The sequence below is a fragment of the Anser cygnoides genome, chromosome 1, assembly GCF_040182565.1.
Source record: "Anser cygnoides isolate HZ-2024a breed goose chromosome 1, Taihu_goose_T2T_genome, whole genome shotgun sequence".
Classification (NCBI taxonomy): domain Eukaryota; kingdom Metazoa; phylum Chordata; class Aves; order Anseriformes; family Anatidae; genus Anser; species Anser cygnoides.
In genome coordinates this window covers 141997157-142019356 of record NC_089873.1, presented here as the reverse complement: position 1 = coordinate 142019356, position 22200 = coordinate 141997157, and the positions used below count along the sequence as shown (strand labels likewise).

General features: G+C 45.1%; 1 protein-coding gene and 1 long non-coding RNA gene across 6 annotated transcripts in view; one reads left to right on the top strand and one right to left on the bottom strand.

The window, feature by feature from the left end:
- Positions 1 to 5004: 5004 nt before the first annotated feature.
- On the bottom strand, positions 5005 to 8610 carry LOC136787018 (uncharacterized). 2 transcript variants are annotated; one of them, XR_010826746.1, is made up of 4 exons: positions 8308 to 8610; positions 5952 to 6060; positions 5548 to 5700; positions 5005 to 5128 (listed from the first exon to the last, which is right to left on the bottom strand). It is a non-coding gene; the product is annotated as an uncharacterized lncRNA (long non-coding RNA). The 2 variants fall into 2 exon arrangements; XR_010826745.1 differs by lacking the exon at positions 5005 to 5128 and having other exon boundaries at positions 5284 to 5700; positions 8308 to 8597.
- MGAT4A (alpha-1,3-mannosyl-glycoprotein 4-beta-N-acetylglucosaminyltransferase A) overlaps positions 8469 to 22200 on the top strand; it is a 77522-nt gene continuing 63790 nt past the window's right edge. The window contains exons 1-3 of one of the 4 annotated variants that reach the window (XM_066983935.1): positions 8714 to 8959; positions 10907 to 10981; positions 11449 to 11743. In XM_066983935.1, the coding sequence (XP_066840036.1) occupies positions 11650 to 11743 (94 nt within the window). In that variant the 5' untranslated portion in view covers positions 8714 to 8959; positions 10907 to 10981; positions 11449 to 11649. Of the gene's footprint in view, positions 8581 to 8713; positions 8960 to 9278; positions 9374 to 10906; positions 10982 to 11448; positions 11744 to 22200 lie in introns of those variants that run through there. The other 3 variants (XM_013180695.3, XM_048048142.2, XM_013180697.3) reach the window with 3 other exon arrangements.

The window sequence follows — 22200 nt, the reverse complement described above, 5'->3', positions numbered from 1 at the left end:
GAGAAGAATGCTTGCTCCCAGGACATACAAGATTCTTCCTCTTAATTTAGTGGGTGATTGCACCTTTAAAAGGAAACAATTTCTGGTCCCAGATTCTGCCTTTACTTTGAGCACCTTGGGACAACTCAGAGCTTGGGCACAGGAGCTGTTTTCATCAGACTAGAGTACGTGGCCTGACAACCAGCACAGCTCTCTTCTGTTGTAGCGTCTGAGTTTTACTCACTGAAGAACACCCCCGAGCCTTGCCTGGAGCCGGGGACATCCCAAACACATTCAGGAACTTCATCCCAGCCTCTGAACCTCACGAGGAGCCACCTCAAAACCCAGGCCCCACAGGCCTCATCCTCACGAGGAGTCACCACAGTGCCCAGGCCCCACGGGCAGCCTGTGGGAGCGGGGGCTCACAGAGCCCTTCCCCAGAGCACAGGCCTTCAGGTGTCCCCAAATGTTACCTGTCACAAACACAGGGCTCGCTTCAGTTGACCCAATATCATCAACTGAGTCTTTTCAAAATGCTGCGGGTTGATTAATGAGTGAATTAAGCCGTGAAATTCGGGCTCCCCCATCTCTCTGAAGTACAGCGCCTGATCCGCTGTGCTTTTGTGTTCCTCTCAGCTGCCTGTAGGAGTTTCTGCTGGGCTCGCCATGCTTGGCGACCTACCTTCGAGTGGCGTATTTTGATTACTGTAGCTAGATGTAGTTACTTGTCTCTTTGTGACTAATACGCTTTATGAGCTTCCCCTGCTGTTAATAAACATAGTGGTGTTTAATTATTGAGACATTTCATAAAAATGTTTTTGAGAAGGAGACAAATTTTATGTTCTGACTAAATAATTGAACATTATGCAAATGCTAACAACTCCAGCGCTCTGGTTATGTAAAACAATACTTGGATGATGGCCTTGTTTGCACACTGAGTTAGTATTGTTGGGCTGTAATTAGCAGCAGATAGAAGTATTACTCCGATTTAAAAACAAAAACAGGTTTTGGTGGAACAGGAAGAGCACCAGGGTAAGGCTGCGGGCCAGGCTGCAGACACGCTCTGAGTAGGAGAAGGTGGGACATTGTCCCCCAGGAAGCCCTTACCATCCCAGTCCAATGCTCTCCAGGAAGCAAGGCCAGCCCTGGGCTGATCCTGCAGCTGGCAGCGTCTCCTAAATGCACAGGGCAGGGCCAGGGCCAGGGCCTGTGACACAGCCCGTGCCGTGGGAGAGCAAAGGAAGAAAGCCACTGCTTGCCACCAAGCCCCTCACCTGTGCCCAGCGTGATGCTCTCCACCTTGGCCTTGCACTTTCCTCCCTTCAGCTCTGGCAGTCAGGGACAAAACGTGGCCCTTGACAGTTTAAAGGTTTCCTTACCCATAAAAAAGTTCATTGCGAGATGAGTCGTCCGGACGGCTGACTTTGAACGCGCTGGTACACATCTGCCATAATTCTGTAACCTGGGGTTAAGTTGTAATCACCCGAAAACACAAAGGGCTCTGTGTGTCAGCACTGCAATATGTTACGGCTTTTTTTTTTTTTTTTTTTCAGGAATAACAGCAGCAGTAAGCATGGCATGAAATATGCTAGTGGCACAGCTATTGCAGATATCAAACGTGTCATCTCTGACATGCTACAAACTTCAGAGAGAGTTTAGTAATTGCTTGGTGTGCTCCGGCTGCCAGTAGTACGCCTGCCTTTGATGGTGCCTGTTCCTGACCCCGTCCCATTTGCTCTCATTACCTGCATGTTTGGTGGGTGGAATTAGCATTTGCCCACGCGGTTGTACAGCATGTGGTATCACACCGGGAGCTGTCATTCTGAAAAGTACTTTTTTTGGTATAAAATATGATATCAACATATTGCTCTTAAACTGCTGTTTTTCTTTTGTGCACGAGGAGAGCAATTTGCATGCGATTGAGAGAAAGCTGAGCGCCTCATTTGCGTGTGGAGACGGGAAGCTAAAGCTTCCTTTGAATCTGCAAAGAAAGGGATACACCACTTTATTTTAAAATGTGCATTCTCGGCGTCCTTCCTAGGGAATGGAGCTGCCTAATAGTCCCAAAGCTCTCGTGCTATTACTGTCATTTCTTGTTGCTGGTTGGTGCTGCAGCAGTGCCTACCTTGTTGCTACTTACGCCTTATTCCAGATATTCGGTTAGAGCTCCTGTTTGACTGAGGCTCATTTTTCTTTTTCCTAAAACCTTGGTCTAAAAGGCCCTAAAATGCAGGAAAATGAACTCATTCCTAAATGCCAAGCTCCTGTCCTACCTCTATTTTCCTGGCCATCTACCATCCTCCCACTGCTGCTGGGATAACCGTAGGTTCACTCTGCGGGGAAGAGATGGGATTCTAAATTGGCAGAAAGATAACTCTCAAATGAAAGAAACATCACTAAAACCTTTAAGGCCAGTCAGGATGACTTAATATAGCCCGGATTCCTGCTGCGACAGGGCAAAGAATGAGATCTTTTCATTACAGCAGAGCACCAGCTCTGCTGGTTTAAATGGAGAGTGGCTTTGATAATTATTTTCAGTGCTCCCAAGTTCACACACTCACAGGGATGGTCTTGACGCTTGCTGTGTCTCGGGGGGATACAAGTTAAGGTTAGCGAAACCTACTGCAGGTAATTTGAGCAGAGGGGGTCTAAAGATGTCGTTCCCTTATTCCTTCTCCCTCTCCCCTCCGCTCCAGATCAACTGCTGGCAAAATCACTTTGGCACGCATGCACCTTGGGTTCAAGTGACAGCTCTCATCCTCCCCGCGCTGGTCTCAGCTGCTCAGCATTTATGGCCACTTGTCCGTGGCCCTGCTGTGGCGCTGGAGGACACGCAGTGGATAAGGTATTCGGGGCAAGGTTCAGAGCAGACAGGGCCATGGGGAGAGCTGCAGGGCTTTGCGGAGCTGGTGGGCAGAGGCTGGGCAGCTCGGGTCAGCTGCAACTCTTGAACCAAGGCTGTTGCAGGTGCTTGTGAGCCTGTGCCATTTGGCAGCTTCCAAAAACAGTATTCCACGCTCCTGGGGGTTGCCCTGAAGTGAAATCTAGCATTTCAAACTGCTCCAAAATACACTATGGACTTTGCTTTAGAAATACTGACAAGGAAATTTGTGTTAGACAGGCAGGAGACCAAAAAAAAAAAATGTTACCAGTGATAAGGGATGCATCTAGAGTTTGAGCTTTTTACCCGTGTCTGATGCGATAAGGCTGGGCATGATTAAAAGGATGCGAGTTGCAGGGTAGTACTTTGTCAGGGCACTCATGAATCTCTCTCTTCTTCCCCTCATGCCAGTGTGAGCTTGTTTAAGATTTTCTGGTTGTTCTTCACACTTCTGGTAAAGGATTTTGAAGCAAAGCAGTCAGGGAAGAAAGGAGAGTGGCACAGAATCACAGAACCATTAGGGTTGGAAAAGCCCTCCAAGACCATCTGGCCCAACCATCCCCCTACCACCAATGTCACCCACTAAACCATGTCCCTAAGCACCACGTCCAACCTTTCCTTGAACACCCCCAGGGACGGTGACCCCAACACCTCCCTGGGCAACCCGTCCCAGTGCCTGACTGCTCTTTCTGAGAAGAAACGTCTCCTCATTTCCAGCTTGAGTTCATTCCCTCTAGTCCTATCACCAGTTACCTGTGAGAAGAGGCTGACCCCCAGCTTCCCATGGGAATGAGGACTGATGGTGAAGAGCTGGGTTGGACCCGACCACAGGAGAGATGAGTCAAAGACAATGATGCAAAGACTAACGTGCAGCCAGCCCACTCTTTGGCAGGGGAGCCTGCACCAGCACCTTGGAGTACATAGCTTTGGCCTTTGCTTCTTGCAGTCAGGTTTTTGTTTGTTTGTTTTTGTTGTGTTTTTTTTTTTTTTCCCAGATTTTAGCTCAGACTTCACAAGAAAGAGTAACTTCAGAAATCTGTACACACCGAGGGCCTGATTCAGACTTCTCTTTAGCTGCATTTTCCTCACCAACAGTGGACTAACCACCAAGTCACCCCAAAGCAGGTGAAAGGAGACATCTTTTTGGTGTGTTTTGCTTATGATGATGTCCAATGCACAAAGATCTCAAAAAAAATCCAGAAAATGTTTCTTTTCTGTCTTTTAAAAGACTCTCATGGAATACCAGTAGAGAATGCCATGAAGCAGGCGCATGGAAATGAGCTGGCAATCAAAACGCTTAACTCTTAGCATGATTTCCTCTCACTTGAACTCTCCCCAAGAGTAACTGTATCTGACTGTTCCTAACCCATGTGTTGGGCCTCAGCTACTGTCAGCACTATGGGCACAACACGAACTTCACGCTTTCCAGGTTTATGTTTATGTCATAGCAGGAACTCAACTGAAAGCTTCTGTCTTCAGAAAGAGATGGGCCATGTCTGCAGTGCTGTGTCCGGTTCTGGGCTCCCCAGTACAACAGGCACATGGAGCTACTGGAGCGAGTCCAGAGGAGGGCTGTGAAGGTGACTGGGGGACTGGAGCACCTCCCTTATGAGGGAAGACCAAGAGAGCTGGGACCGGTCAGCCTTGAGAAGAGAAGGCTGAGAGGGGATCCTATCAGTGTATCTAAATATCTTGAGGGAGGGTGTCAAGATGATGGGGCCAGACTCTTTTCAGTGGTGCACAGAAAAAGGACAAGAAGCAACGTGCACAAACTGAAGCACAGGAAGTTCCAGCTGAATATGAGGGGGCACTTCTTTACGGTGAGGGTGACAGAGCACTGGGACAGGTTGCCCAGAGAGGCTGTGGGGTCTCCTTCTCTGGAGATATTCAAACCCTGCCTGGATGCCATCCTGCGCAATGTGCTCATGGTGACCCTGCTCGGCAGGGGGGCTGGACTAGGTGATCTCCAGAGGTCCCTTCCCACCTCGGCCATTCTGTGAGTCTGTGGTATGGCAGAGGCTTTTCTGGCTCAAAGAATGTTACCACTTCAATGAGCGAAATGCTGATGGGTGCGAGGGAACAGAAAAATGAGTTTGGAGATTCAGCCCTGTTCCTACATCCCCCAGAGACTTGGACAAATTATTTGCTCTCCCCCACCTCAGCTATTTTGTTGTGAAAGTGAATTGATAATTTACCTACAGAAAAGGAGTCCTGAGGTTTCCACAGGGTACTGTCACGCCTGACTTCTGGGTGAGGCACAGGTCTGTGCTGAGAAGCAGCATCACAACATGTAAGAGATTTCAGAAGGCAGTCATAGAAAACGCAGAATAGATGTTCTAAATGGGGCTCTTTTTTTTTTTTGGTAACTGAGCATTTGCATCTGCAATCATATTTTAATGTATTTTTCTACATCCCTTTATTTATTGAGCATCAACACTTCAATAGATGCTGCACAAGCCACACATTAATACATGAACTGTACATCTAGCAGCTTTGTGTACAAAACAAGTTTACAACATCACAAAACAAAAAATGTTTTTTTCTTTTTGCAAACTAGCTCAGCCACTGAAGCATTCATTTGTTTTGGCTTATGTCTATAAAAATGTAATGAGATCTGAATTTCTATGAGCATCAAAACTGCCTGCGAGATGGGGAAACCTTCTGTATTGTCACATACGCGCTGTTACCTGGTCATACAGAGGAGCAGCTCATGGGCAATCATTGCCAATCCTTCCCCAGTACACACCGGGTGCATCTGTGCCCCTCTTCATTTTTATTGTTGGTATGGGAGTGCAGGAAAGGCCCAGCAGAAATACAGGTTCATCGGGGTAGGTGCTCCTCTGGCAGATAGCAAAAAAGATTTGGTTGTGAAAGGCTTACAGGTGAAAAAGGGAAAACCGGGGTGAGACGGAGGGAGAAGCACCGAGAGTCACAAGGTGTTTGCTCTGTTAAACAAGGTTAATGCCAAACGGGGAATAAATCCTGTCTCTGAGACAGGATTCAATTACCAGGTGGCAGACACAGACAATTTTTGGGCTGCCATTTCTCAGCCCAGCCGCTGTTAAGACTTCTGCTGCCCACTGTCAAATACCTTTGCCTTTTTTGCATCTTTCCTCATGCCCAGGAAAGCCAGAGCACCAGTGGTGTGAAATGCAGGAACAACAATGCCTTCATGCTTCTGAATGAGTCCGGAAACATGCCTGGATAAAAAGAGCTCCGATTTTATGAATGCCAACAATTGTGCAGCCCTACAAAAGCAGACTGACGAGGTGTGCCACAGTTATTGCAGTATACATGAAATTATGGCAGGCCTAGAGCATCTGCCACTGTTTTGTCTTTACTCTGACACTTAGGTAATACCTTAGCAAAAATATCACAGCATGAAATCTTTCCAGTGACGAAATGTAGAAGAGAACACTTTAGCTGGAAGGGACCTTCAAAGACCACTGAATCCCAACTGCCTGAGCTCTTCAAGGCTAGCCAAAAGTTAAATTATTTTATTGAGAGCATTGTCCCAAATGCCTTTTGAACACTGATGGGCATGGGGCATCAACCACCTCTGTAGGAAGCCTGTCCCAGTGCTTAGTGTCCCGCTAAAGATTTACACTTCCTATATTTTAGGAAACAATTTCTGCCCCACCACGGCTGCTCTAGCATTTGCACCCTTAACACTTGCATGTCAACACAAAGTGTTTGGAAGCGCTTCATCTGCTCCGGATTCAAACTGATTCTCCAGTTTAACAGTGCAGGGTGAAAGAACAACTAGACAAGAAGACCAAATTTGGAGATCTGCAGGCATTAAAAAATGTTCAGGCCAAAAAGTGAACCTGAACCTAGCAGCATTTAAGTGTGTCAGCCAAACAGCCCCAAATCCTTTTCCCTGGCAGCTGCAGTATTCTCTTTCACCACGTAGTTTTTCTATGCATCAAGCCATGGAACATGCCAGGAGGCATTTGTTTATTGCTGTAGCAGGTCAGATGAGGGCAATGTTGAATTAATTTTTTTTTCTCCTGCACTTTGCCTTCCTTCTCATGAAACTAACTCCAGGGGCAGATGTCAGATGAACTGAAAAACAAGCACATTATCACTTACGCTATTGTTCGTGGAAGTTAATAGTTAATTGGATCCTGTCAAGGTCTAGTTGGTAAACCTTTCTAATGCAAACGTTCAATCAGCAAAAGAACAAAAAGTAGAAAGTATGAGATAGTCCTACTCAAATAAATGTCATCAAACTCACCTTGTAACACATTATTTTCTTCAGCAGACTGATCTCTCCTGACAAAAGGACTTTCATGTGAAAATATCTCCACCAGTTTGTTTTTTTTTTTCTGGCACAGAAATGCAAAAATTCATATCCCTAAGCAACACTAATCTATTAAAGCCAAACAATGGTGGCTCTGATGTTTTTGGCTTGCTGGGATCTCCACTGAAAATGCTGCAGTAGATGTGTGTGTGCTTGTGTACATGCACATACCAGTCTTTGTTTGAAAGGTATTGTACTGATTTTTATTTTTATATGAAAATATCACTTGATTATAAGGAGGAGGACTGAAGCACATAACTGCACAATAAATGCTCACCACGCAGTGAATAACCTCACAGAACAGCCCAGGTGTAAAGACATTGCAAACTTCTCCTGTGCTTTTTGCCCTCCCCTTAGCTGCTACAAGCCCCTCTTTTTGCAAGAGTTAAGAAAACAAAAACACTGAGAGCCACTGTGCAGGTGAGTGGATGGACAAGAATACTGTAATATGTTTAAACTTTGGTTAAAAAAAATCCATGGAGACTTGTTAAAAGTCACTCTTAGGACAGAATAACTAGAAAGATTTTTGTGTGGTTTATAACACAAGGTTTATTTATGCCTTGTTAGGCATTGGAATAGGCTGCCCAGGGAAGTAGGTCAGTCACCACCCCTGGAGATCTTTAAAAGATGTTTAGATTTAGAGCTTAGTGATATGGTTTAGTGGAAGACTTGTTAGTGTTAGGTCAGAGGTTGGACTCATTGATCTTGAAGGTCACTTCCAACCTAGATGATTCTGTGATAAAGTTCTGGTAGAGAACTATCCCACAACACCCACAGAAGTAGCTTTAACTGAAAGCAAGGGCTTCACCTAAATTAGGTGGAAAACAAACAAACAAAAAAAAGGGGATAGGCAGAAAAGGGCTGGACACTTATGCAGTTAGCAGTGTACAGCACAGTCCTTGCTAGGTATGCAGCACCCTACTGTAGTCTGAGGGCACTGGTCTTAAGGAGACCCTGCAGACCCAAAAACACGTGAGGCAGCAGGACCATAAACACACCCTTTGGCAAGAACTTCACCCTGGAAGGACATGGTGTGTGTTTACAAGTTTGGGGCTGAACATCCTCCAGCGCAGTAAACAACGAAGTGCTGTGGCTGCTAAGCCCTCCTCCACCACAGCGCCCCACACCTCAGAGGAGAGCTCACCTCAGAGCACAACCCCACACTTCCTCCGCGCAGCTCCGACCCCCACCGCAACTGAGAAAGGCCTCGCGAGACCGCCTATTTATACCCGCACCCCAGCGGAGCGACAGGCAGCTCGACCAATGGGCGGCGCCCTCGGCCTCCACAGCCCATTGGCGACCGGGGGCGGGGCTTACGCGCAGGAGGGGGCGGTGCGTCGCTGGCGAGAGGCGGGCGCCGGGCGCGTTGGGCTCATTTGGGGGCTGCCGCCCGACGGTGCCGGATCGCTGTGCGCAGGTGAGTGAGTGCCGGGCACCACTGCCCCCTTCCGCGGCTTTTTTTTTTTTTTTTTTTTTTTCCTTCCTTTCCTGGCTTTATAATGAGTGCGGAGCCGGTAGCTGAGCAGATATCGCCCTGCCCAGACCCTTCGAGGGCTGCTGCTGCAGGGGGAACGGGGTTAACGGTCTCTAACGGTCTCTTAACGGCCGCCGGTTAACGGCTGGCGGCCGGGGCGGTCCCCGCCGCTCACCTGCGGAGCCGGTGCCCGTGACACCCCTCCGCGTCCTCCTCACGGGGCGAGTTGCAGCCTCTCGGGGTCGTGTGTCCTCCAGCCGGACCGCCCCTCAGCTCGGCTGGGAATTACCGAGCGCACCCGAAGTGCCCACCCGGGGGTTAGGTAACGTACGTCCGCGTGGGCTTTTGCTGCCTTAACTGGCTCCGGTTTTTAAAAGCTGGGGCGCTTGTGGTGCGTGCACGGCCTGGCTGTGTGCGGCGGTTTGGGTCGCGAAAGGCTCGGGCGGCCGCCCGAGTGCCGCCGAGCTGCGGCGCTGGCAGGGGAGGGAGAAGGGGCACAGCGCTGGTAGAGACATGGGAAAAAACCCTCAGAACCAGCTAACAAGACGATGGCAGTTAGCGAGTCGGCACAGTGTTGGGCAAACTCATAGCTAACCGAGTTACGTTACAGCTCAGTAATTATTTTTTCTAAATTGTTTTAGGCTGCGTTTTCCTGAGCACAGTGAGGAGCCCCGATCACAGCCTCTTGGTTTTTATTGCTGCAAATGTACGAGTGATGCCCGGGTTTTCCGGCAAGGCAGGCAGTTCTCTTTCTTACCATTATCAGTTGGTATTTTTATGTTCCTGGCTGTCCTCTCTGTGTGCACATTGGACCAGCTGTCTCTTGCCCCCTCTGGGATAATCCAGCCTAGCTTGCAGCCTGGTCCTTTGTGCACACCTGAGTTGCTTCGGAGCGATCTGGCTGCTGCTAGAGTCGTGGTGAAGGTAGATTACAGTTTAGGCATCCTTACTTCAGAGCTACTTCAGCAGCATGGGCTGTCAGTGTTGCTGTCAGAAGCCCAGTTGCTTATTCTGGTAGTTTGGGAATCACCTGAACTCTTTGCACTTCCTGCCCTGCAGACAGGCCTTGTGAAACTTGGGGGTTTTGACATCTTTTTCTGCCCTTGCTATGAAAGTTCATACAGGCTTTTATCTTTGACCTAATTATTCTTGCATACCCCTCTGGTGTTTATTATGTCCATCTCCTGCTCAAAGTACTGGTGATAATGATGCTTCCTGGCATGCCGTGCTCTCCACCTTAGCTTTCTTTAGCTCTCTCAACTGTCTTTTATCTTTTATTGTGTTAAATTCAGGTTTCTCATACCGTAAAGCCTTTCACAGTTTCTATTCCTTCTCATTACTTGGTTTCTTACCTAATCTTATCCTCTGCTTCGTCCTCTTTCTGTGTGCTTGCATTTGTTCTCCAACTTTGAAATCACACAGTACCTCTAAGGGAAAGTTTAAAGCCACCGACCTATCTGTGCATAAATTTCCTCGAAACAAAGCGTGCTACTGGCATTGTATATGAGGTAATCGTAGTCAGAAGGTAAACACTTTGTGCAACCTGCATCTTGTGACCAAGGCTCGAATGCGAGAGTGTGTAGTTCCGTAACTGTGTGGTTCTCTTCCTTTCATTTGTTGACCAGGCCCTTTTGTTGTATCTTGTTTTACAAGCTCTTGGGTGAAAGTAGCGTGTGCTGTGGTACAAGCCTGGTGAGAGCAGTTCAGACTTGACTGGAATCTCCAGTACAAGCATGATGAGAAGTACTTTCCCCTGTTCTAAATGTACCCAGGCAAGAGAGTGGCAGAGATTGCTTGTAAGGAAAGTCCAAAGTCAGTCTTTATTTACTGCTGGATAGCATGCTTGTATCAGATGTAGCTTGCGATGGGGAAAAACTGCCTCCCTTTCTTTTCTTTCTTAAAAGAACATCAAATGTTTGAGCTACTGTAAATGATACTTTAGCTTTCTGTAAATCAAATCCCCACCCCCCAGCTTCAAAGCAGGCCATCAGTTAATTTATTTCCATCTTCTCTTTGCCTTGCTTGGTTAGGACAGCATGTTTAGATGCTGGCTGGCTTTGGCCAGTTGGGGATTTCCTAGTCCCACAGTCTGGAACCTCCACCTGGGGTGAAATTGAGCTGTGGCTGACTTCTGCCTGCTGTCCTTGCCCCTGCACGGTGGGGAGAGGAGCGGTGCGGTCACATCGTGCTGTTTTTGTGGGGTTGTTGTGAGCTCTTACAGATTGAACAGTCTCTGCTTGCGTGACCGTCGTCTGTCCTTTCCCCGCAGCTAAGCGAGGGGAAAAAAATGGTTGTGGATGGATCAGATGCTTTCTCACTGCGCAGGGAGAGATGAATGATATAGGTTTGTAAATGCTATTTAAAGCTCTGGTCTCTTGGTTCACTGGGGGCGGTTCCACTGCTGCAGTTGCATCAGGGCTCTGCTCGCTGACCTCGGAGAGGCTTTGCTGAGGGGAGTGCTTAGCAGCGGGGCTCTGAGCTGCTGGCTTCCCAAAAAGCCTCCTGTATCCCTTCTGTGCCACCAGAGTGGGGTGTGATCCCGCCTTGGGTTGGTGGTAACATCATAGTGTAGGTGATAGGTGTGTTTGTCCTTTAACAACCAAATTCGGGTGACATGCAGCTCCTCCAGGTACAAGCAGTTCTAATGTAACAGGTGCTGTTCCCTGAGCCGAGACCGGAGCAGTGCAAGAGGGGTGCATGTAAGCCACAGTAATGGGCACACGGAAGTGTTTCTTTACTGTATTTTGGTACATGGGGGACACTTGTAAATATTTTTGGTCTAATTATTAAAACTTTGTTTTCTTTAAACAGGGATAGAAGAAAAAAAAGAAAACTTATGAGAACTACAAGAAAGCTTACAGCAGTTCAGGATGGATTGATTCGTGATTCCTTTGATATGTGAGCTACGTTTTGTGCTGCTGCTGCTGGACTTCAGCTGACTTTGTTGCAGCGAGCCCAACAGATAGGCCCTGATCGCTAGCAGAACATAAACAAGTGTGATGGTGAAATGAGATGAGGCTCCGAAATGGAACTGTGGCCACCGTGTTAGTTTTCATCACTACTTTCCTCAGTTTGTCCTGGTATACTGCATGGCAAAATGGGAAAGGTAAGTAAAGGGCTCCGAAAACAAATTGACCTCTACGTGGCTTTATGGCTGAGGAATGAATAGTACAAGCGTGTGCTTTGCTGCTCTATGTTAGCAATGTGTAAACGGCTTGTTGACTAGCTCTGCTCCAGAAGGTATTGCCTTGGTGAGGGATTAACACCTGCTAGTAGATTCAGGAAAATCAACTTGGAGGGATCCTGACTTTTATATAAAAAAAAAATAAATGAGGAGAAACAAATCCTGCTGTTAGAGGAAGGCTGAATAGTTTTTGTTTTTCTTGGTTTATGGTTGTTGGAAAAACAGATGTTCTTTTTTTCTCTTTTTTTCCAAGTAACATATGGCCAGTGGACCAGGCTGGACAATGTTATTTTTGGTGCAGCTTTCTGTCTTCCCTGATGATTCGGTGATGGCAGTGGCAAACTGCCAAGCAGTGTTGTCCAGAGATTTTTTTTTCTTGCTGTCTTTGTAGGAAATGTAAAATATTTCTTGTCTGAGTATGGTATGAGAAATAAAGTAATATGAACAAATTGACTGCGTAATGGGAAGTGTATCTATTTCATGAGATTGCACATATTATTATGAGTAACTATTGTCTGTAATAGATTTCTACCTTTTTAAATGTGTGTTGATTTTATTGCATTTCATGTGAACTCTGGAAAATTGAGTTTTTCTGCTGGTCAGGACTGTTTACTGCAAGTGAAATGTTTTGATTTCTGTCTTTCAGTAAAGCAAATAAACTTATTCAGTAATGCTTTCTAGAAGAAGGTTTTTTTTTCCTTTATAAACATCTGATCTCTTGGAAAAAATACTAGACTGTCCTTCAAAGATCAAATCATCCTGAAACACATTCTGCATTAAATGAGATTGCTACATGGTTTGTTCTGACTATTCTGCTGAGAATGTTATCATCAGTTTTGCTTCAGGTCCAGTAAGAGGAGGCTGAGTTTTTCTAGAAATACTGTCAGTTTTAGAACAACCGACTTGCAACCCTTTTATACTTAAATAAGAAGGGAAAAGATCCTTTGCGAAGAAGCAGATGAGTTCTGTGGCATATTGTTTTTTTTTTTTGACACTTGTAGGAGAAGCAGATGCTTTGTGGTCTGATCTCTGCTGTAGCAGTTGGTTGGCAGGCCTGCCCTCTGAATGTAAGGATCAGTAAAAATGTCAGGTTCTTGAGGTTGGGGTAATATACAGATCTTTTAATTTCACAACAAAGTCTGGAAGTGAAAAACACTGACAAGAGAATATTTGAATTGCATTCTAAGTAGTATTTTATTCATTTTGGATAATAACACATTCTATAGTTAAATTTCATGTTATTGATTCTTCTCTTGTTGAGGAACCTCAGAAAAATTTCGCTTTCACTTCAGCAAAGATACAGATATATGAAATTCTGTCTTTGTGCTTTCATTCTAACTGGACGTAGTTTACAGGTCTTGCTCTCTTTTGCCAAAGAATAACACAACCTTTAACTAACAAAAATCCACTGTTGGGAAAGTACTAATATATATATATATATATAGTGCTTGGTGACAATTCAAGCTTTTGTTGGTCAGACAGCTCTATTTTTTTATACTTTTTTCCATCTGAATGCTCAGAATCGATACTTTCTTAATGGTGGTGTAAAAGTTCTGCGTTTATCTTCCACCAGATCTTTCTTTTGAGCATTATGACTAATTTGTTAAATAAACACTTGTGTAACAAGATATCAGTAATGTGTTAATTATGAATCACAGTTATGAAATTACAGTGTTCTAGAGAACTTGCTTTTAAGGTATGGTTTAAGGAGAAATTTATACAGAGAACATTGTTTTTAAAAAACTTGTTTTAATTTGCACAAGTTAACAAAACACAAATCAGGTTGTCTAAAACAGATTTGAGTTCATTTCAGTACCACATTTTAATTCCAAGATGCTTCTACACCAATGGGAAAAGTTGAGACACTAACAATGCACGTTTGTTAAGAATCCGTATTTTTTTCCAATTTCCAATCCTTTTTTTAATTATTCAATAAGCATTGCGTGGTGGTCTCTTAATTCACTGACTCTTTTGTTGTAAATTGAGTGGCTCGGTTAGAAGGAAATAAGGTGCTTGCTGTTCCCATCAACTGAAAGGCTATGAAATGTCAGGTATTATGGTCATAATCTTTTGTTACCTATTACAGTTATATGGCATGCATTACATTCTTATAGGTATTTGTCAGTCTTTGGGCAGCAAAGTAAATCTAAGCTTAGAAAGAAAATATTATTTTGCATTTTAAAAAACTAAAAGGTAAAACACAAATTATTAGCTTCCCATTGGAACCAAACAAAAACCCTAATCCAGTCCTCAGGTGATTCATTTTAATTGAAGAACCAAGTTCCTGGATGACTGTTGCTTAAAGTGCAGAGCCACTTGTAGAATAATAAGACTGGGATGACATGGTGCGTTTGCATATCATGTCCTCCTCTAGTAAATATACCTGGTCCCAGTCTGTGCAGGACAGAATTTAGGCACTTCAAAGCGATACAGGCTTTGCTACTTATTCAAAGTCCAAAAAAAAAATTGTCTCTGCAAAACAGAGCTTTACAAACTTTGTGGATGTGTTGAGAAGTTGTTGGCAGTTGAAGGAAATACTTTGCCTGAGCTGCCATCACTGGCAACAGCATGGCTCTAGCTTACCCCCTGGCTGAGTTATGTAAGTAACCTTTCACGGGGCAGATGCTGTTTTTGGATGAAATGGCCAATTACATGCTTTCGCTTCTAAAGATATGTTTGAAGAAGGCAGACTGAACTACTTCTCATCTCTGGAGAGTGTTTTCAAAATTAGGGCAAGATCCTGGGCTCTTTCTGGAGGCCCTGCGGTGCCGAGAAGCACTGGAGTTGTAAAGAAGCAGGGCAGGGGGCCCTGGGAAAAACCTCGCCCTTCTGTGGGATTCATGAACAGGAGCTGTAAGGCTGCTTTTCGTATGTTAAAAGCGTGCTATGGTTAGCTCTTAAGTGAAAACAGGTACTGGAAATCCAATCATACCAAAATGGATTACTTGGGTGCGTGTAAGGAACAGTTTTAATGAATCTGCTGTTACTTCAGAGCTAGTTTGGCTTAAGATGTCCTTCGCATCCTCCTGAGGCAATTCCTCCTTTTCCTCTTATGCCAGTGCTAACTTTGTGCTTAACACCATCTCTTTTGACTAAACTGTGCTTTCCAGTACTACTGACCTGCTTAGGGTCACAGGCCTTCACCGCCTCGTTTGTGAGCTACAGAAATAAAGTATTTTTTTATCCTAAAGGCACTGCTCTTAAGAAGATCCAGCTAGTAGAATACTGCTTTGTACCTGGCACACCACTCACAAAAACTGCATCAAAGCTGTTGCCTGCTATGTGGAGAGTGTAGTCTTGGTGCTTTGATATTTAACGTGACCAGTGATCTGAGTGCGTAACGCTCCAGGAGAAGCTGCTGGGGCCCAGCAAACTTCCAGATGCTTGTTAGCAGAGCATGGAAATTGGTAAAGAAGGTAAAGAGCTTTCCTGGATTAGGGCCGGCATGTTAGGATGAACTTCCTCAGCAAAGCTCATCGCTTGCTTCCCATGTGAAAGTCCTGCTCTGATCCTGCCTTTTTTTTTTAGGAAAAAAAAGAGCACAGCAGCTTTTTGTTTAAAGTATGCGTGCTTTGTTCTTGGAGCCAGACAGTAGTTGGCAGTGTCTTGTGTCACTTTCAGAAGGCACTTGGCTACTGGAAGTGATGAGGACGTGTATGGAATACATATTGTGAAAATCCGATGCAGCTTAACCCTTCAGCATTGACTAAGCTACGTCATTTCCAGAGCAGTCTGAAGCTAGCAGTGTGTGCCATCTTTTTCCCTATGTAAAAAACATTCTTCTCTTACGAAGAATTGTTGAAAAAGCTCCAGCAATGCTTGAATTGTTGAAAAGCTGCTGTTTTACAGCTCTTCCAGGACTGTTGTCATAACCATAAAGTCTCCTCACTGTGCGAGGATGGCTGACGCTGGTACGCTGCTTTAAATCCACATGGAAAGATCTCCGAGAAGACTTTGACTTATGAGATGTTTAACCACTTACGGGATGTTTAACCAGCTTCCTAGTTTGCTGAATGTTCCCTCATCCTTAAGTAATGATGGTAGGAGCTACTGTTGTCTTGTGTCAAGCACCACCTTTTCTCTCCTTTGGTGCAAGAATGAAAAATGTTCTGGGCTGTGTAATAAAAGCGTTGCCATCTTTCTTCCCTGGCTACTTTCATAATAGAATTATCCCACTGAGTCTCAGCCACAGTAACCTTAAGTGCTGAAAAATATCTAAACTTAACAAGGATAGGAAAACCGAACATAGCCTAAAACAAAGGTATCAGCCAGTGATGGAAAACTTTGGAATAAGATCTGGGAATATTAATTCCCAGAGGGAGAAAAGTCCTACAGGGCCATGGAGGAAATAGGGCAGGGAGGAGAGGATTATTTTTTCTTGGCAATGGTTATGCGTATGCTCTCCTCAGATGCAGAATAGAAAGCTGGGAGATACACGTTAGCGCTTTGTGACCATAACCCTTTGTAGTTTACGCTTTGATCCTAAGAGAAGCTGTTAGCTGGGTAAATGCTGGTTACGGTCCCCCGGCAGCACATTCTGATTCTCAGTTACCTGCCAATTTCCCAGTGAGGCGAATTAAGACTGATCAATGAAAAAAGTTAAATGGACTACAAACTGGGAGGAGTGGAGGCAGGGGAAGGGAAAGAATGGGCTGCTAAAGTAGAATACGCATGTGAAAATGTGTATTGGTTAGCTTGTTTGGGGGGCAAGAGATGTTTGTGTGTTTTTTCTCCCTGTTTAATGGAAAGGAAGTATTGGTTTCCTTTGGAAATTCTGTTGCAAATCTTCCAGGAACTGAAATTAAAGGAAATAGGTGTTTCCTTTTTCTTAACACCAGCACATAGATGTTACTCTTTTTTTTTTTTTGATCTGAAATACATCCCGAGCTTGGTTTCTAGAGCTGACAACCTGGCATATAGATTACTGATGTTAAAAACAGGAGTTGGTTTGCGTTAAGGCCGGTCAGGAGCGCAGGTTTGCAATGGTTGCTGCGATTCCTGTGCAGGTGGTGGTCCTGCTGTCCCAGACGAGTGGAACCGAAGCGGCGTCTGCCCCAGCTGCTCAGGTGGGCTGTGCTGGGGCATGCAGCATCTCCGCGCCTGCCTTGCCTGCTGCAGCAGAACTCCTGGCACGGTGATTTGAATGAGCGGCGCCGGGAGGGATCACAGTCAGAATCACAGTCACAGGGGCTTTTTCAGCCCAGCTCTGTCCTCCTGCCTTGTTTGCAAACTGCTAGCTCTGCCGGCGTGCCAGTCGGTGGGGTTCTGAAACGTGGTTGCCGCCAGCGTTTCGTACGGCCAGCCTCAGCCAACAGCTTGAGGCACTGCTCTTGATTGCCATCCAGCCCTCGGAGCTGGGGAAAGTCGATGCTTTCGCTCTGCGTGGGTTCTTTTAATAGCTCCCCAGCCTGAGTCGCCTGTGCTTGCGTGACTCCTCCGAAGCACTGGCTGCTGCTCTTACGCAGAGACTATCATAGGAGTGATTTAGCCAGCCCAGGAAAGACCATTGCATCTGACACAGCTGCTCATAATAACAGCTCTACTGCAAAATACATTTCCACAAGTTTATCTAATAAGGTGCATTTGCATTTATTTATTTTCTTGTTCATCGTGTCTTCCCAGAGCAGTTACTAACAGGTGCATCCTCACATTTTTAAGTGAGCGAGAAGGGCTTCACAGTGATCTGTCCTGGTTTTGGTGCTAGCTGATATTTCTGTTAGTGAACCTGGGTGATGAAAAGGAGCAAGCGCTTCCTAAATTTCAAACAGCAGCATGCCGGGAGGAGTAATGGAGGTGGGCTGAGAGACTGGGGTTTAAAGGAACTCAGGCAAGGCGGAGACATCAAGGAGGGGAGTGATGGAGGGTTGGGACAGACCCAAGGTGCTGTTGAAGGTAGAAAAAAATGCCCCAGACAAAATGCAGGGTGCAGTAAGGCAGAAGATCAAATGTACGCATACAGGATGGGGAAGAAAGGTGGTATTAGGGTTCTGGTTAGGAATGACAGTTTGCTGTAAGTCATATGCTAAACGTGAGTCATCACATTGTTGCAGAGGTTGAAAGCAATTGAGCAGAAAAGGGGTGCTTAGGAAGTAAGGGAATAAAGAGTGTACTATCCCAGCAAGATGCAGGAAGTGTTCTTTCTGCTCTGCTTGGCACTATTTCTGCTTCTGGAAGGTGCACTGCAAAGAGGACATTCGTTGGGTAGGGTTCAAAGAAGCAACAAGTAATCAAAGATCAAAATAATGCGTACAGTAAGGAAAGAGTTTGTACCGGCATCGCTTAGCTTGAAGGGAACGTGTGAGAAGAGAGGAAGATAATTTTCAAATATTTTAGAGTCCTTGCAAAAACAAAGGACGTAATCTGTTATTCATGGCCATCCTGGATAATAGAATATAATGGACTGAAAATGAAATAGAGAGCAAGGTTAGATCGTGGAGGAAGTTTTTGTAATGGGAAGTACAGTTAGGTACTGAAGTGGATGGTTGGGAGGGGTGAAGAACTTCCCTTGCAGGCATTTTCAAGAACAGGTTACGCTGGTGATGACAAGTCAGGCACCGATAGCCTGTCTGAGACCATTGGAGGTTAGGGATGGCACAAAAAATGAGTCTCGCTGGTTTTTAAAGCCAGTATGACAACCCCAAAAGAAAGCTCAGGTGGGGATGATGCACAGCTGGCAGGAATGGTCCAACTTTGAACCAGCTGTGCTGCTGAAACTAGATCTGAGGGGACAGGGTTTGGACTAGATGACCCCTAGAAGACCTTTATAACCTGAGTTGTTATGAGGTCTGCTTGACCTTGGCCAGGTTTCTCTCTCCTTGTGCCAGGACTGACATGCCAGCATGTTTCATTACTAAATAATAGCAATGTTTGCGTAAGATATGCAGGAGTTGCCCCTTATTATTGTAAACATCCAATCCCTTAAAATACACAAAATGCTTGCTTGTATTTTAGCAGATTCACTTCACCTTTCATTGTTAATGTCCACGGACCTTTCTATGGCTAGGAACCTTTAAAATATGCTGTTAGAAAAACCACAAAGTTGCTTGTTTTTATTTTTAAGTGCAATTTTTTCCTTACCCCCACAGTTTAGAGCAGTATCTTATTCAATAACCCTATTCCTGCTGTGTAATCACAATTTTATTTGCTGCCCGGACAACAAAAAAGCTTTTTCCTTTATCGATGCGATCTCTAGGATTAGAATCCTGGAAGCTGTTTCTTTTTAGGATGAGACACTGATAAGTCTATAATTTAGATCTGTTTATTTATAATGCACTGTGTTTTCTTTTCCTGAACATGGCAGAAAGGGAATAGAAAGTGGTTTCCTTGCTCACAGCGCAAGGCTTTTCCCCAGCTCGTCTCTGCCTGAAAAGCAGTTGCTCTAGTTTGTATTTTAGAGCTGTGCTTCCAGCTGCTTTTCTGGTTGTCTCCCTGGCTTTCATGCAGCTTTCTGGCTATTCCTGCAGATGCTTCCCACAGCCGTGCCGCCCATCTATCTAGTAATCAACAGCAGAAACCCTATTTGTGCTCACAGCACTAGATCATTTCACTCTCTTGTTCTCAAAAATCATTTGTTCCCTGCGCTTGTCGTGCATACCTGTTGCTTTTGCGGTCAACAGCTGCATTGCGGTCTTCACATCTCAACATCACGGACATGCAGGTTTCCTCAGGTGCTTCAGGTATGGACGGAACTAGTTCTCTTTTCCATTGCAATTTACTGGTTAAATAATTGTGTCAATAAACAGCCCTCTGCTTTGGTTGCACAGTCCCTAGAGGAAAAACTGCGGAGGTGCTGCTTAAGAGAGATTTGAATATTACAAGTATGATGGGATCGCGTTTCACTTGAGGTGGTGGTGTTGATTCCCAACAGTATGGGAGCGTGGTGGAGCTTTGATTCTAATTTTTTATTTTTTTCCAAGAAGGACAAGTTAGAAAGAAGCTGTACTTGGAAACCAAGCTTGTTCAACATAGTGATGCACAGAGAAGCATCAACAGCCTCAATCCGCTTGCAAGTGCAGAAACAATAACCAAACTTATACAGTACTTGAATTTCGTGCCCAAGCTACTGAGAATTTCTAGAAGTTTTAGCTCTTGGAATAGCATTGTTCATTGTGAGGTGGTAGCGCTCTCTGGATCACTGTTACCTTTTGTTAGATGGATTTTTTCCTAATGTATGAGAATGTTAAACAGTTAGCTGTGGACCTATCATTACTAATCTTACTATAATTTAGGAAACGAGTTTTTCTTGCTGTAGTTTCTGGTTTTTAAGTATATGTTTTGTGGTTTCTGAGGGGAAGGAAAGGATTGATTTAAAGTAAGTGGCTCGGTTTACATGTACAGACTCCCAGATAGTTATTGACAATAATGTGGTAGAAACAAATCATGTTATGATTTTCTAAAGCTTTCAGGTTGTAAGAATGGAAAGGTTGGTTTGTCTTCCTGCACCGTGGTTTTGTTTTCCTGTGTGCTTTGTTTTCTGTGCCACGTTGGTCTGTAGCTGAGATCATCCATCCAAGACCGTACAGCATCTTAAAAGTCGAGCCCTGAACGTTCAACAGTGCCTGGAACAGATTATATCAATGATGAGTCTTGGAGAAGGCTTGGGGTACCTGAGTGTTGCTGGACATGACTTCTTTTTCTGTATGGAAGCCTGGCTGACCGGATGACAGCGTGACCAGAAATCCCGACTGCAGCGATCGGTTGGGTGTGCACAGTAGGTGACACCTTTAGGAAGTTTCATGCAAGTGCGGATCTGAGATAACTCCTCACTGAGCGCTTCCACAACAGTGCCTTGGGCATGACCCAGAGGGGTCAGCTGCTCAGCCACTGCCCAGCTGCTCGCCGTAAATCGTGCTCGGGAGAGTGTGTCGAGGTGTTGTGGGTTTTGTTTGCCTGTAAGCGTGAGGGTTAAACATTTCTGCTTTGCAAAATGTATCTGGTGATCAGGGGGGCTCTAAGCAGAAATTCGTGAGACCTTTCTGCAACTCCCATGTGAAGACACGTGCTGGCGTAATAGCTCTTCTCTCTCCTGATGGAAATGGGACGTACACGTTCAGAGCTAGAGATGACCTTTATTAGGTCAGGGCTCATTTTCCCTTGTTTTCCTCCTGCACACTGCTTTACTGAGAAGGCAGTTGAGTTGTTTGCAATAAATGTGCATTTTTATAGCACACAGAGACGTTTAAAAATAGACTAATGCTTTGCCCTGTATTTACAATGCATTGCATTAAAACTAACAGTATTTAACTTAGTCTGACAAAGTTTTTATCTTGGAATGAGCTAGAATTGAATCGAAGAGTTTACTCTCTTGTGTTTTTGGGATGAGTTGCTTCAGATTTTGAGGTATTTGAGCTATGTGTAGCTTGCAGTGATCGAAGATTTGAATTGGGTAAGGCTGAGAGTTCACCCCCATGCAGGAAAAAAAAAAAAGCTAGAACATTCATAATATGTCCCTATATTCAGTATCTTGTTACAAGTGGTACCAATGACTAAGTTGTTCTCCCCTGAAGTCAGACTGATAAACTGTTTACTTAGGTGATGAAAGTAGGAGGTTGCAGTTGACTTTTTTCAAGAATTGAAATGTCTTTGCTGCTCCTTCTGTCACAGGACATGCCCCAGTATCCTTTTCCCTCATGTCATTTGAACCATGGTTCAAATTCGGTGTTACAGATGGTGCTGTATTCCTGCATGTGCTGAGGAAACAGGAATAGGACAGAGCAAGTCCTATGAGGAGTGGCTGAGGGCACCGGGGTTGTTTAGTCTGGAGAAGAGGAGGCTCAGGGGAGACCTCATTGCTCTCTACAGGTACCTGAAAGGCAGAGGAAGGGAGGATCCTGGGCTGTGGGAAGGAGCCTTGGGGAGCAGCTGGAGTTCATGTCCCCAGCAGTGAGAAGGTGTGGAAGCAGCTGTAGGAAAGCAAATCAGTGGAGCTTGCACGGTTGCAGTATCTACGTTGGTTTTTGGTTGTTGCCTCCCCACCCCGCAATCTTGGCTCTCGCTGGTCACATGAAAATACCAGAGAGCAAGGTGACAAAGGGAGCGCTGCTTCATTTGAAACTCAAGCAGACGTTTGCACACAAATTATGAATATTGTTTTCTGGTTGTTCACGCTGCTGCCGGTTAAATCCTGCTTCAAAGCTGGAGCAAACTGCTTCTGATTGTGCTCACGGGTGTGGTTTTGTGCTTGGTCCTTTTTTTGTCTTAGCTGAGAGAGCCTCCTGGCTCTGGCGAGAATCTGTGCTTAAGCTGTTTGCTCTTATCTGTGCCTGATCTCGTGCACATCTTGCTGTTTGTAGGATACGTGTACCGTTGCTAAATGCACCATAAAGGAAAAGGACGTTCATGGCAGCTTTGCTGTGTTCTTTACTTAGAGGTTATAAATG